Here is a 14902-nt window from a genome sequence, read left to right as displayed (position 1 = left end):
AAAAATGGACTGGGTGCTGCTTCCTGGGTTGGAGGGGAAGGGGGTGGAAGGATGGGAGAATAAAGTGGAAATGGAAATAAAATGGAAATATGAATAATCCAAGGGCTGCTTCCTGCTTTTTAGGGGAAGGGGATGGAAATCTGTGTGTGAAAATGGAATAAAAGTGAACCGTGTGCTGCTTCCTGGGTTGGATGGGAAAGGGGTGAAAGGCTGTGTGAAAATAAAATAGAAAGGGAAAAAAAAAAATGGAAATTGAAATAAAGTGGGTGATGCTTCCTTTTTTTTTTTTTTTTTTTTTTTGAGGGGAAGGGGATGGAAATCTGTGAAAACGGAATAAAAATGGACCAGGTGCTGCTTCCTAGGTTGGAGGGGAAGGGGGTGGAAGGCTGGGAAAATAAAATGGAAATGGAAATAAAATGGAAATAAAGTGGAAATAAAAAATGAACTGGGTGTTGGTTCCTTTTTTTTGAGGGGAAGGGGGTGGAAATCTGTGTGAAAATGGAATAAGAATGAACCGGGTGCTGCTTCCTGGGTTGGAGGGGAAAGGGGTGGAAGGCTGTGTGAAAATAAAATGGAAATAAAAATGAACCTTTAAAAATAAAATGAATCGGGTGCTGCTTCCTGGCTTTGAGGGGAAAGGGGTCAAAATCTCTGTAAAAAAATGAACTGGAAAGGGGTAATGATCTCTATAAATATAAAATAAAAATAAATGAAAGGGATAAAAATATATGTAAAAATAAATTAAAATAAAAATAAACTGGGTGCTCCTTCCTGGCTTTGAGAGGGGAAGGGGTTAAAAATCTCTATTAAAAAAAATGAGAAGGGTGAAAAATCTCAGTAAATTAAAATGAAAATAAAACAAAGTGGATAAAAAACTCTATAAAAATAAAAATAATTTGGAAGGGGGGTAAAAATCTCTGTAAAAATAAAATGAAAATAAACTGAAAGGGGGCAAAAACCTCTATAAAATGCAAATAATTCAGAAAGGGGTAAAAATCTCTATAAAATATAAACCAGAAGGGGGTAAAAATCTCTATAAAAAATACAAATATTCTGGAAAGGGGTAAAAATCTCTACAAAATACAAACCAGAAGGGGGTAAAAATAAAATAAAATAAAAATAAACCTCCACCACGCCCTCCCGGCGGCACAGCTTGGGAAATGGGGCGCGGGGAGAAGTCGGCGCAGCCCAGCAGCTCGCGGCGGCCCCAGCAGATGGGTGCCTAAATAAAATTGCTGGCGCTCAGAATAAATAGCACAAAACGCTCGAGCTGGGCTCAGGGACGAGGGTGACCCCGGGTAGCACCGCTTTTGCTTCACCCCTTGGCTTCGGTTGGGCCCCAAGGTGGCACGGGAGCATCAAAACGAGGATTTTGCGGCAAAAAATTAAATGTGGGGTATTCCTGCAGCAGATGGGAGGAGAGGGAAACCTAAGCCTCGTGTAGGGCCGCTGCCTGACAGCCCTGCTAACAGCGCTCAATCATCAGCAGCGGCGCTGAGGAGGATAAATAGCAAGGCAGGGTTTACGCGGCGACCTTTCTTTGCTGGGGGAGCGTTTTTATTTTTAAAGACGACCGCAGAATTTCAGGGTTTGTTTGCCGGAGCCAGGACGGGCTTTCTAAAAATTGTGCCTGCCACTCAGAGCTGGCAGCTCGAGGCCAGCAGTAGAAAAAAGGCCTGGGAAGTGGAGGAGAAAAGCAAAGTATGGTTTTTAATTTCCTCCAGGCGGGGGAAGCAAGGACACAAACGCTGCAGCTCTGAGTCAGGCTCCCTCATGCGAGCCGGAGAGGAACACCACATCCTGCAAACCTCCAAAGCATTAAGCCTCCCTCCTGCAAAATGCTGGTGTTTGAGGGAATAAAAAATAGAGCAAGGAGGCTTTTTGTCCCAAAAACAAGCCCAGGAGCCACGCAGGTGGGAGCGTGGGGACAGCCAGGGGTGTCAGTGCCACCTCCTGCCTGGCACGGGGACATCGCCGCTGGAAGGGCCCGATGGCATCGCCCCGTAGCCCGTGCCCGTGTTGGCTTTAACCCATCCCCTTAAAAAAAAACATGAATTAGCAAAGCTTCCACCCCTTCCCCAGGGAGTCTGGTCCCGAAATAGCTCGTGCTGTGGGGAGGTTTCCAGGGCTGCTCGACGTCGGCCGGGGATACCGCACGGGGCACGCCTGCCGTCCTCCGTCATTACAGAATATATTTTATTTATGGCATTTTACAAATAAGTTTACAATCCACGTGACATAAGTTACGCTCGTTGTTTCGACAAGTATTTCTTACAACACCTGAGTTATTAAAAAATACTGAGATGGAACGTGAGCTTCTAAACGGACACGGAAAGGGAAAGACGGATTAAAAAAAACAAAAACACATAAAAGCTCGATTTCGGTCACTTTCCCTCCTCGATCTCCCATCCCTGACCTGGTGCCAACCTGCCTGAAGCTGGAGCCCTCTCCCACCTTTGGTGAGAGGAGGTCTCCTGCCCTATAAACCCCACAGCAACCCTTTTTGAGGACCCTTTTTGCGGGCTTCCCCCCAACTCTCTGCATTGCACATTTCTTGTGGTCGATTCAGCCGGCAAAAAAAACAGGGTTAAGTTGAAACAAGAACACGGATTCACCATCCTCACAGCGTGTCAAGGGGCCTGGACCAGCCCTGGAAGCCCAGTGCTGGTTTTTACCCCATTTTCCACTCTCTAGGATGCAGAGGACCTCCTAGCCACAGCCTGCGAGCGCATCGTGGTCCCCAAGGGACAGCCAAAGGATATTCCCCCCTCGCCCCCAGCCCAAAGGCTTTTCCATCCGTGCACATTGCTGAAACCCTCCTGCCAAAAAGAACTTAGCCCTGGCAGTGCTCGCGCTGCCCTGTACCCCATGGAAAGCCGCCAGCCCCACACACGGCCTTCCCCAAATGGGACACCGTCCCCAAAATCCAATTCTTCCACATTGTCTGTCAGATGAGGCTGCAGCTCTCTAAGCACGAAAAGGCAGAAGCCTTCCCTTCCAATATCAATATCGGAGCTTTATTTCTGAATCACAGCCCAGAATTCGTCCTGGGAAGCTGCCACACGGGACAACAATCGGTGATCCCGGTGTCTCACAGCACCCACACCACCTCGAGGATGCCAAAAGGGCTCCCTGCTCCTCCATGTGCAGATATTTCACCTTTGGGATTCGGGATGAAGCCCACAGTCAAGGACCGGCCTAGCCAAAGCCCCCGAGAGCAGAGGTGCTGATCCACGAGGGTACCAGCAGAGACCTTGGGACTCGCTGACAACGATTAGGAGCAGAGCAGGAACATCACCCAGCTTTTACCTGAGGCAATTAGGAACTAATTAGCCAGTGACCAAACCAGGTCACGGTGCTGCCGGGTGCTGCTGGCTCTGCCTATGCTCACAGGGGCCGAGGTGGCAGCCCAAATACTTGGCACCCCACATTTTATCTGCCACCTGGGGTGGAAGGGAAGGTGAGGATGTGTGCCCCAAAGCACCGCTCAGAGCCACCAGCACCACTTTGGCCCCCCCATCCGATGCCATACCCACGAGGGTAAGCCGCCCGCCTCGGCTCCCCGGTGCCAGCGTGGCCACAAACTCAAGGCTGCCGGGTGAGGAACGAGGTTTGGGGGAATCAGAGGGGAAAAAGGGGTGCGGGGAACCTCAAGGGACACAGGCGGGGTGGGCAACGTTATCAATATGATAATAAGTCAATTCACCTAGTGAATCTGGGGAAAGCCAGCCCAGAAGCAGAGCTGGGAAGTGCCTGCGACACCCTTCTCTGGCTACTCCCAAAGGCTGCAAACACACAACCTAAAGAGGTTCACAGTCTCTTTTTTCTTATTTTTCTTTTTTTTTTTTTAAAAAAAAAAAAAAAAAAAAAACAACAAACACCACCCTCCCCTCCCCACCCTGAACCTCTGCACCTCGGCAGCAGCAGCGTTTAAAAACGGGTGTCCATGCCCAGGGGTCTGCGTGAGCTTGGTCACAGTGCAAGGATTTCTTCTTCCCTGGCTGGGCAGCTTGTGGCCGGGCTAAGGGCTGGCCGTCCCTGCTCTTGTGCCCTTCTTGCCAGCACTGCCGCCCTCAAAATGGATTTTTGTTTTTCCTTACAGCAGCAGGGAGCCTCGAAGAGGCAACGGCGTCCTGCCAGCCTTCCCCCGACGCAGCCCGTGCCTCGGGGTGAGCTTTGGTGTCCTCTGCTCCGAGCGCTGACACCCGCAGTGTGCTTAAAACCTCTCCATCCTCCTCATCCGTCGCACGAGGAGCAGGAACGGCCGTGGCCCCAGAGATGTGCTTCTGAAGAGGTTGAGGACGCTGCTCAAACTGTGAGCTCCATCAGCTCCCCGAGAAGCAGCCAGCTTTGTCGTGGTCTCTTTGTGCTCCCCAAGAAGCAGAAGCTCCCCGGGTGTTCCCCTTCCACGCACGGTGGGGTTTGTTGCCCCCACGCATCCATCCCTTGTAGGTGAGCAGGAGGCAGCTGGCGTCCAGCGCTAGCCCCGTCCCCGCAGCCCCATCACACCCCCTTGCCAAAAAGGCTCGGGGAGCATTTTGTCCCATCCCGCCTGTCCGAAAACAAGGAGGGGAGCAGCACAGCTGGAGGAGCTCCTGTCCCCAAATCCGTCCTTCCCGGGAGATGTGAGGAGAGGAGGGAAGGAGATCCTCTGGTCAAGTTCGGTCCTACGGCGAGGGGGGACGTCGCCCCGCTCCGCCTCGAGTCGAAATAAGATGAAGTTTGTGGAATAGCTTTGGAAGCAATGCCTCTGCTGTAGTGCTTCGTGCCCGCACTGGTAGTCGTATGCTTGCAGCAGGAAAAAAAAAAAACAAAAACTTCCCACCCCCCCCAAAAAAAAAAAAAAAAAAATAGAAGGGGGAAAACTGGCACAGGGCTCCGGATGGGCTGGTCCTACCCGATCTGGATCTGGCCGGAGTACATGGTGAGCAGCACCATGATGGTGAAGCCCGTCAGCAGCCCCGCGTTCTGGATGGCGAAGGCGATCAGGGTGCTGCCGTTCTGCTCGTCCTCCCGGCTCACCTCGTTCATTTCGGGGAACTGGGGGGGGGAAAGAGCGAGGGTCAGGGGGATGGCATCACCCCACCAGTGCTCCCCACCCATCCCGGGGTCCTCAGCACCCCCAGCCCAGGAGGAGAAGCGGAGCTGAGCCGAACACCCTAGGGTCCTAGGCGATCAAGCACCCCCCCCATGCCTTTTTTGAGGCCAAACTGAAGCTCCCACATCAAAAAAACAAACACAACCCCCCCCTTGGGGTCCTGACCCGCACGCACCATGTCAGCCAGCGCGATGTAGAGGAACATCCCCCCGGCCAGAGCGAAGATCCAGTTGGCAGAGAAGTGGCTGCCGGCCACGATGCCGAAGGCCAAGCCCACGTAGCAGCAGCAGGCCGAGATGAAGTTGAAGAAGAGGGCCTGGCGGATGGTCATCCCCGCGTTCAGCAGGATGACAAAATCCCCTGCACGACACCAGGACAGGGAGCGCCGTCACCACGCGGCACGGCACCGAGGAGCTTTTTTTGCTCCAAATTCCCCCCGAGCTTCCCCGGAGACCCGGCTTGGCACTCGAGCAAGGATTTGGCACCCCTGCTCGTGCTCCAGAGCCGCTACAGCCCAGGGGATGACGAGGATCCCTCAAAATCCTGCCCTGCTCAGCACCGCGGGCGGCCACCGAGCACCGATGCCAAGCTCTGCCCACGGCCGAGCCAGCTCCCGGCGCAAACCCCAGCACCCAAACCCCAAATCTGCCCTCCCCAGCCCTCCCCAGCGGTGTTGTTGTTTTCCTTCAGATGCCTCCCTCTAAAATTAAAGCTCAGACATCATATTACCTCGGTATTTTTAGCCCCGTGATTACTCACCGCCTCGCCTCCCCCCCCCCCCCGTCAGCGCCGTTCATTCCACCCCACCACAAACCCTCCTCGAAAAATCAACGGGAAATTTTCCGGACCACGTAAAAAAAATCAGGGAGAGCCTTAAAAAAGGGGCAGGAGAGCCCTGAGAGCACCTTGGGGCCTCTCCCCCGAGGACCCACGTACCCAGCTCATGCGGGAACTCCTCGCAGAGGATGGCCACGGAGGTGCTGATCCCTTGGAAGACGGAGACGGTGAAGGAGGCGCCGATGGCCAGCCCGTCGATGAAGTTGTGGAGGCCGTCGCTCAGGGTGATCATCCACGCCAGCGTGCCAATGTCGGAGTACCTCACCTCCTTCAGCCAGTAGCACGCGCTCTGGGACGCCTGCAGGTCCTGCCACGGGCACCCACACCACGGGGCTCAGCACCCTGCTCTCCATCCCACGCCCCCCTCTCCTCGCCGGCTTAAATCCCGCTGGATTTCCACCAATTTTTTGTTTTACAAGCAATTTTTCCACCCGCTCAGCCAGGGGTGGCCGCGGAGACCTCTCCCCAAACCCTCTCCCCATTAAATAATCCTCACGGGTCCCTTTCCAGCTCGGGATATTCCCCAAATGAGGCACCCACCTGGACGGACAGGGAGCCCACGACGACTTTTTCATCCCCGGGGGGGCTCTTGCAGTCCAGCTCGCTGCCGATGTGGGGGATCATATGGTCCAGGTCCCCGTTCTGCAGCTTCTCCGTCACCCCCTCCTCCTGGTCCTTTTTGGAGGGCAGCGCCTCGGGGCTGTAGTGGCTGTGCCCGTGGTGGTGCTGCGGGGTGGGGGGCATCCGCAGGGGTCAGCCACCCCGGCTGGCCCCGCTCTTTCCCACCCAAAATGTGTAAATCGTGCCGATTTAACTAATTTTGCCGAAAGGGGGAAACCCAAATTGCTGGGATGGGAGAGAGCGCTGTCAAAAAAATCGCACGAGCATCCCATTTCTCCATCTAACTAAGTTGGTTTTGGCAAGCAAAGGTTTTATTTTGCGTGCCCAGCGGAGAGCTGGGGGCACAAGGGGGGGGATTTGGGGATTTCAGCCCCGTGCTCAGGGTGGGGACATCGCTCCGAGCAGCCCCAGCCCGGCCTCACCTGGTCCTTCTGCTTCAGGAGCATCTTCAGGATCTTCTCGGTGAAGAAGAAGAGGTAGAAGCCCCCGAACACCACGGCAGATTTGGAAACGTAGTAATCTTCTTGGGGGTTGAAGCCAAAGGCCTGCGGGTAACGGAGGCGAGTGAGGGGCCGGCAGCATCCCCCCCTCTGCCTCTGCCTTGCCTCCGGGGCCATCCTGCTGCTTTCTGACCTCTCCCTACCTGGCTTCGGGGGCTCCAAAATCAGCATCCTGCACCTCTGCCCCCCTCTTAACCCTCCAGCCAAGCCGGCTGCACCCCAAGACCTCGGCTCTGGGGCAGGGCTGCTAAAAGCAGGCTCAAAAAACCTCGAGGCAGAGCCGAGGGAGCGATTCCCTGCCGAAGGAGGGCTCACGGCTACGAAATCCCAGCTCTGGCCGCCATCCCCAGGGGCTTCCAGCCTCCGTACCTCGCTCTCCACGCTCTTGGCTCCCCTCCGACTCCGCCGGCTCCCCCTCCAGCGAGCGCCCAGAGAGAGGAAAAAGCCCCAAAAAAAAAAGAGAAAGAAAGAGAAAGAGAGAGAGAGAGAGAAGAGGAGAGACCCGACGGTCCTCACCGTACCTCGGGAATGAGCTGGAAGAGGGCGTTGGAGTAGAGAGTTCCAATCGCCAGAGCTATGAAGTAGAGGAGCAGCCGCTTGTAAAAGGTCTTCTTCATGAAGGGCACCACGCTGGCTCCCACCAGCGAGCAGAGGGAGATGACGGTGACGCAGAGGAAACCGTAACCCCAGACTGAGGCGGCCGGGCCAAAAAAAAAAAAAAACCCACCCCGGGGGAAATGGGGAGAAGGGGAAGGAGATCAACGCGGGGAAGGGGCGGAGGGGAGAAAGGGATCCCCGCCGAAAGGAAAAGAGAGAGGAAGGGGGGGGGGAGAGAAGAGGACATTCATTAGTGATTGCTTGTTCATCCGGAATTGGTTCAAGAGCGGCGAACCCGGCGCTGAGTGGCTCTGGAAATGATTTGTTGGCTTTTTGGGAAGGGTCCGGAGCGAAACCCAAAAACCCCAAATTGAATCTCTGCCCCCACCCAGAGCAAACAGCTCGCCCTTCTCCGGGCCAGAAACCCGTCCCCAATCCTTGAACCCCCCCCCAATGGGACATGGGGGGGGTCCCTCCAGTGCCACAGAGCCCCGGGGTCCCCGAGCATCTCGCGCGCTCCAGCCTCGGCACCGCGGCACTCGGCACCCCCGGCAGCCCGGCTCCTGGCCCGGCAGCGCTCGGCTTTGAGGCTCAGCAAACAAAAGCGGCGGTTCTGGAGTCGAAAAGGAGCCTCGAAAAGCAGCTCCTGGTCCGGCAGGCAGGCGGCCAGCACGGGCGAAGCAAACCCGAGAACAAACCCGCGGCAGAGCAAAGGGCGCTCTGCTCGGGGAGCAGCTCAAGCGCAGAGCTCTGGGGGTGGATCTCCAGGAGTTTGGGTGGGCTCTGCTCTGGGAACGTGGAGCACGAGGCTTTTGGGGGTACCCAGCGTGAGAGCCGCCTGCCTGCTTCAACTCCGGGACCGTGCAATTAATTACGCCACAATTAACCCGCAATGTGTCTGTCGGGCCCGTCGGAGCACCAGGAAACCTCGTGTAAGCACAAATCCTCCTGGAAACGTTGCTCTCGTAAACCGACGTTGGGGAAAAAAAAAAAAAAAAGGAGAACAAAAGGAGGCAATTAGGTTTTTTTTTTAAAACGCCCTCGGGTTGAGGGTGAAGGTGGCGTTTCTCCGGGCTGTTCCGTGTGCTCTCACGCCCCGATGTGCGCGCTCGGAGCGTTTCCTGGTGCTCGGAGGGGCGAGGAAAACCCTGCGGAGCCCTGTGCAGGGACAGAGGCAAGCCCTCAGCCTCGGGGGACGGAGGGGTCGATTGGATTCGGCGGGGTGGAGGCAGAGAGAGCCGCCCTCGGAGAGAGGAGGGAGGCAGGGACTTTCTACCGCACCTCTGGGATGAGCTGGAAGAGCGCGTTAGAGAGCAGCGTGCCGATGGAGAGGGCGATGAAAAACGTGAGGACCCGGCGGAAAAACGCCTTCTGGGTGCACGGGACGATGAAGAGTCCGAGCAGGGAGGCCACGTTAATCATTGACACACTGAGAAAACCAAAGCCCCAAACTGCGGAACGAGAAGAAACGAGGGCCAGACATTACCGAGGCTCTCGGCGAGGGGAGACGGGGAGGGTCCGGAGCCCCCCGAGCCGGGCGGGTGGGGAGGGCTCGCGCCGGCCTCACGGCACCCGAGCATCTCTCCCTTTTGCTCCGGATGCTTCCACTGCGACACAAACCCTGGGTTTTGGTGCGGGGCTGGGGGAAAAAGAAGCCACCACCAACCTGCCCTGCCTCCGAGCTGCTTGGATAAGGTTTTCCCAGCCTTGCGGGGGGGGGAAAATGAGCGTGGGGCAGCACCAGGAGGTGGCTGGAGGGCAGCAGGTCCCAAAATTGCCAAGCAGCCCCCGGGGGCTCACGGTGATGCCCCCTTCCTCGAGCTACCCCGGGGAACTGCGTTACAAGCACGGCTCCGACCCGCACCGCGTGCGACCGGGGACGACGCCGAGCCCCAGAGCTCGCAGCTCGAGCATGCAACAGGACCAAAACCACGTGGAGACTCCCAGCTGCGGTCAAGAGCCCCAAAAAGGGAAGCTCGGGCACCTCGTGTCCTCGGGCTCCTTGCTCACCTTCGGCCGAGCTGGGCCTGCTCTCCTCCGTCTGCTCGTTCTCCTCGTTCTCCAGGTTCTCCGCCGCGCACGCCCCCGACTCCAGCTGCTGCAGGACGCTGGGGCAGAACTCCTGCAGCTCGCTGCGCCCCACGGCCGAGCCCTCGCTCAGGTTGTGGATGGCAAAAAGCTCCGAGGAGCTGAAACACTGCCGAGGAAGGAGACACAGAGGTTGCCTCGAGCCCCCTCGGGGGTGGCCACCTCGGAAAGGGGGGGTCCCCGAAGCTTTTTCCTTACCCTGGAGAGGTTGGCGCGCTGCTGGGGGGGCTGGGAGGCGTTGGCGTGCCCCACTCCCACGTCCAGGCGGTTGAGGAGGGCTTTGAGCTGCTTCAGGCTCAGGGTTTCGCCCTCGCCGTAGCGCCGCAGGAGGTCCTGAAGGAAGGAGGAGGCCGAAAGGGCCGGGGGGGCCGCGGCATCGCTGCCAGCGAGCGCCCGAGGGGCCGGGAGGAGGCAGAGCAGCGCCAGCAGGCAGCAGCCCCGCAGGGTTGAGGGGCAGCTCATGGTGCTGGGGGGGGCTGGAAGGGAAGGAGAGGGCTGGTGTTAGCTTTAGCAGCCCCAAATTGTGTTGGGAGCCCTGAAAATGGGGTTCTCCTGCTGGCTGGGTTCCCCCAAAAAGAGGGGCGCGCACGCAGCCTCCTGCCCCGCGGCTCCAGCAGGAGGTGGCAGCAGAGGACAGCAGATTTCTGCCCAAAAACCAGGGCTGAAGGGGGGAAAATTCTGCACAAACAGCACCCAAAGGCTCCGAGGAGGGACCGGGTGCTGGGTGTTCGCTGCTGCTGCTGCTTCCCACCCCTCCGAGCCCACCTCCCCAGCACCCTGCGCCCCCCACTCACCGCAGCCGCGTGCCGAGGGCTGGGACACGGCTCCCGGGGGCTCCCCAGCTCCGCAGCACTTTGGGGGCCCTACAGGGAGAGAAGGAAAAGGGTCAGAAAGGGCCCGATCCTACACAGAGTGGCTCAGCAAGCAGCAAATCCCCCGGTGCCAAACGCCCTCCGCCAGCTCCCCCCGGCTCCCACAGCCCCAGGCTGGGCGAGGAGACCGGCGGCCAACCCAAAAAGGGTCCAGGAATGGGGTCAGGGGTGGCGAACCCATTAAGGTTGTACTTTAACCCCGCTAATTACCCCGAACCCTGCTCCTTCCGAGCCCAAACTGCAGGAGCCCTTTCGGATATCTGCGGGGACCCAGCCCGTGCCCTCGCTGCTCCCTTTCATCCGCGCCGAGGGTCAATAAAAGGAGCCCGGGGTTCGCCCTCTGGCACCCGCCGGGTGCACGGGGGCCAGGCACGGCCCCCTTCTTGGAAAAACTCTTCTGGAAGCTGGACGGCGGATTTGGGATTCATGAAAGTGCCCCAAAATTAAAAAAAAAACAGCTCTGCCCTCCCCGCGCCGAGCCTGGGATTCAGCATCCGCCGCCCCCGTGCGCCCACCGGGGTCCCGGATCCTTTTTGGGGTTTTTTGCAAGCAGCAGCAGGGTGATAAACACCACAGGGCTGTAGGGTGAGGGTTTTCCCTCCCCACAACTTAAAACTTTGACCCCATTCCAGCAGGGGACAGGGAAAGGGACCCACCCCGGGGGGGTTTCTGCACCGAGTGCCCCGAGCGCAGCTCCAGCCACGCCGCCGGGGGCTCGGTGTCCTCCAAAAAAACCCAGGCCCGAGGCGTTGCCGCAGCCTGGCCCCACAATTGTTTCCGAAAATAGTAGGATCGGGACGGGGCTGCCGGGCACGGGGCTGCCACGGGGCCGAGGACGAGCCCGGGGGGAGCCTCGGAGCCACGCGGGGTCCCCGTCCCCACCGGGGGCTGGCGCCTCCACCCCGGCACCCACATTCCTGGGGGTTTTATGGGGTTTTATGGGGTTTTGGGGCTTTGTTCTCCCCTACAAGCTCTGCCCGGGAGCTTTTGGTCTCCTCCTGCCAAGGCTTAGCCTGGATGCCTTCGCTTAACCCCTTCTCCACCCGAAAACAGGGAGGGGGGGCGAATTCCCCAGCCTGGCGGTGCCTCCGCGGAGGTACCCAAAAAAAAATCCCAAACTCTAAACCCTCAACAAGAACCAAACGCCCTCGTTTCTGACCCAAACCCTGCTTTGGGGTGGGTGCTTCCCCCCCCCAAAAGGTATGGGGCCACCCGGTGCCACCCCCAGGGCTCAAAGAGACCCCTTAGGGGGTCTCTGCCATCACCCCAAACCCTCCCGACCCCAAATTTTCCCCCAGCTGCCCTACAAAAGGTGGGGGGGGGGGGGTGGCAAACCGGGACCCCCCCCAGCATCACCGCCAGGTCACGGGGACCCCCCCCCGGTGCCCCCACCTCTGGTGACCTTCATGGGCGCCCTCAGGGGTGCGGGGTTTGGGGTTTTTTGCTCGGGGTCCCGGCCCCCCCAACCCATGGGGACAGCCTCTGGGGGGGCTGGCACGGAGCCCCCCCAAGCCCCACGGGTGGATAACGGGATGGGGGGGGGGCAAATCCCCTCTCCCCTCTCATTTCCCCTAAATTCACGCCCCAAATTCATCGACCCCGATTGCAACCCCCCCCCCTCCCCAAGGCCTCGCTTCCCGGCACCCTGCGCGGGGATGACCCCAAACCCCCAAAAACCCAACAAAGACCCAAAAAAAAACCCCAAAACCCACAAAATCCCACAGGGGGGGTGAGCCCCAAAATCCTACATTTGGGCATCGCGAAAACGGGCAGCGGCTTTTTTTTTTGGGGGGGGGGCGCACGGCTGTGCGCAGCCTGATGGGGTGCCGGTCCCTGTACCCCCATCCTAATCCCATCCCAATCCCATTTTAACCCCATCCCCATCCCAGCCCCATCCTAATCCCAATCCCAACCCCCCTTCCCATCCCGATTTCCCCCTTCCCAGCCCAGTTCCCCCCCAATCCCCCCCCAATCCCACCCCATCCCCGTGCCCCCATCCCTACCTCTCCTCCTCCTCCTCCTCCTCCTCCTCCTCCCCCCCCCTCCCCAGCACGGCGCAGGCTCCACTGACGTCACCGCAAGCCCCGCCCCTTGCCCCGCCCCCTGCCCCCCCCCCGGTCCCATTTTCCCCCCCCCCGATCCCATTTCCCCCCCCCCAACACGTGGCACCGGAGGGGGGGGGGGCGCGGAGCATCCCCCGGCCCCATAACCCTGGGGGGCGCGTACCCCCTCCCGACCCCCCCCACCAGGGGGTGGGGACCCCCCCGGAACCCCCCCCCAAAAAAAAAAGGGGGCAGGGCACCCCCATTGACCCCCACCCCAAAAAAAAAAGGGGGCAGGGCGCAACCCCCCCTAAGCATCCCTTGGGGATATGGGGGACCCCATTGAGCACCCCCAAAAGGGGTTGGGCACCCCCAGACCCCCCCCCCCCAAAAAAAGGGGCAGGGTACCCCGTTGACCCCCCCTGAAGGGACAAAACACTCCTAAACCCCCCCAAAAATGGGCTGGGCACCCCCCAGACCTCCCCAAAACGGGCAGGGCGCCCCCCAGAACCCCCCCCCAAGCAGCCCCTAAGGCATGGGGTACCCCACTGACCCCCCCCAAAAGGGGCAGGACACCCCCAGACCCCAATAAACAGCCCCTAAGGGTATGGGGCACCCCAATGACCCCCCCAAAAAAGGGGCAGGACACCCCCAGATCCTAAAAAACATCCCCTAAGGGTATGGGACACCCCAATGACCCCCCCAAAAAGAAGCAGGGCACCCCCCAGACCCTAAAAAACATCCCCTGGGGATATGGGGCACCCCAATAAGCCCCCCCAAAAAAGGGCAGGACACCCCCAAATCCCAATAACCCCCCCAAAAAAAGGGGCAGGACACCCCCAGACCCCAAAAAACATCCCCTGGGGACACGGGGCACCCCATTGACCCCCCCCAAAAAAGGGGCAGGGCCCCCTCACCCCCCCTCTTCCCCCCCCCTAGCCAGGACAAGCGAGCCTTTCAGCTCCCAGCACTAATTAACGCCGCTTCATTAAAGCCAGCGGGTTATAATTTAAGGCCGGGAGGCTCCGGGGGGGATGGGGGGCAGCCCCCCTATTACAGCTGGGGGACAAAGGGGGGGTCCCACGCACCCATTCACCCCCCCCCCAAAAAAAAAAGATAAATAATAAAACCCTGCCACGCACCAGCTGCCGCCTGCCCGGGCTGCCAAAGTCCGGGAATGAGGATAAATCATTAACGAAGCGGAAAAAAAAACATGGGGCAGGACTGGGGGGGGCACCTACCCCGAGCCCCCACCCCAAAAAAAAAAAAAAGGTTGGCGCCCCCAGGCACCGCCAGCACTCACCCAGAACCTAAATATTTGCTCAAAGGGTTTTGGAAAGGGATGGAGAAGGGCAGAGCACAGGGGGTGCTGGCACGGTCCCCAAAGTGTCCCCAAAGCGGGGGGTTTGTCCCCAAATCGGTGGTTTTGTCCCCAAAATCCCCTGGCCAGGAGGAAGGCGGGGACCCCCCTTTGGAGAGGTGACGGCGCTGCGCCCCTCCGCGCCCCCCCCCAGCCCCGACACCGAGGTGCTGCCAGGAACAGCTTTATTGAAGCGAAGGGAAACCTGCGATTACAGCCAAAAAAAGGAAAAATAAATAGCTTTTTTTTTTTCTTCTTCTTCTTTTTTTTCCTTTTCCAAACTCTGAACGAAGGGCGGAGGGAGGGGGAGGGGGGCTGGTGCCTGCTCTCATCCTGCCCCTGTTTGCTCAAGGGGGGGGGCGGTCAGGCAGGCTCAGGGTGAAATTGGGAGGGGTTTTTTGGGAGGGTCCCCAACAGATTCAGGCTCAAAGGGCTCCCGCTTTGCTCCTGCCACGGGGAGGGAGGGGCTGGAAGAGCTGAAATGCTCAAATTTGGGGTTTTGGGGATATTTCTGGGGCTCTCCTAGCAACCCGGCGGCCGAAATTTTGGGTACAGACTAAAATAAATATGATAAACAAAATAAATAAATTAAATTAATTAATTAAATAAGGGGCGCGTTAAGCAGCCGAACTGGAACGGGATTTGTTAAAGAGGAGCAAAAAGAAGGAAAAAAAAATAAAGAAATGGGGCAAAAAAAATAAAAAGCAGCAGCTGCTTCGGGGGGCACAGGCAGGAGCTGAGGGAAATAAATGGAGGTTGGGGGTTGGTGCCCAGCACCAAACTGGGCACGGGGTGCTTCGTCCCAGTGCTCACCAGTAAGGCCGGAAGCAGAGCAGAGGCTGGAGCCTCTCCGTGGCCGAAAACCCCCCTTTTTCTCCCCAAAACCA

General features: G+C 58.3%; 1 protein-coding gene across 5 annotated transcripts; it reads right to left on the bottom strand.

Annotated features, from left to right (window-relative positions):
* Positions 1-2170: 2170 nt before the first annotated feature.
* Positions 2171-13807, bottom strand: SLC39A14 (solute carrier family 39 member 14). 5 transcript variants are annotated; one of them, XM_082779685.1, is made up of 10 exons: positions 13798-13807; positions 10536-10604; positions 9940-10217; positions 9664-9850; positions 7578-7747; positions 6979-7101; positions 6476-6661; positions 6035-6242; positions 5274-5458; positions 2171-5040 (listed from the first exon to the last, which is right to left on the bottom strand). In XM_082779685.1, the coding sequence occupies exons 3-10, from the start codon at positions 10201-10203 to the stop codon at positions 4894-4896; spliced, it is 1470 nt and encodes a 489-aa protein (XP_082635811.1). In that variant the 5' UTR covers positions 10204-10217; positions 10536-10604; positions 13798-13807; the 3' UTR covers positions 2171-4893. The 5 variants fall into 5 exon arrangements, with proteins under 5 accessions (XP_082635811.1, XP_082635812.1, XP_082635814.1 ...); XM_082779686.1 differs by lacking the exon at positions 13798-13807 and adding an exon at positions 12617-12647; XM_082779688.1 differs by lacking the exon at positions 13798-13807 and adding an exon at positions 11270-11279.
* Between the last annotated feature and the right edge of the window lie 1095 nt (positions 13808-14902).

The sequence above is a fragment of the Aythya marila genome (genome assembly GCF_965140915.1).
Source record: "Aythya marila genome assembly, chromosome: 26".
Lineage (NCBI taxonomy): Eukaryota > Metazoa > Chordata > Aves > Anseriformes > Anatidae > Aythya > Aythya marila.
Note: the sequence above shows the minus strand (reverse complement) of the source record. Positions and strands in the feature narration are given on the sequence as shown.

Coding starts and splice junctions, on each gene's coding strand:
- SLC39A14 (XM_082779685.1), bottom strand. CDS start 10,203: ATGAGCTGCCCCTCAACCCTGCGGGGCTGCTGCCTGCTGGCGCTGCTC. Junction 9,851..9,939: donor AGCGCGCCAACCTCTCCAGG/GTAAGGAAAAAG, acceptor CTTCCTCGGCAG/TGTTTCAGCTCCTCGGAGCT. Junction 7,748..9,663: donor CAGGCCCAGCTCGGCCGAAG/GTGAGCAAGGAG, acceptor CGGCCGCCTCAG/TCTGGGGTTACGGTTTCCTC.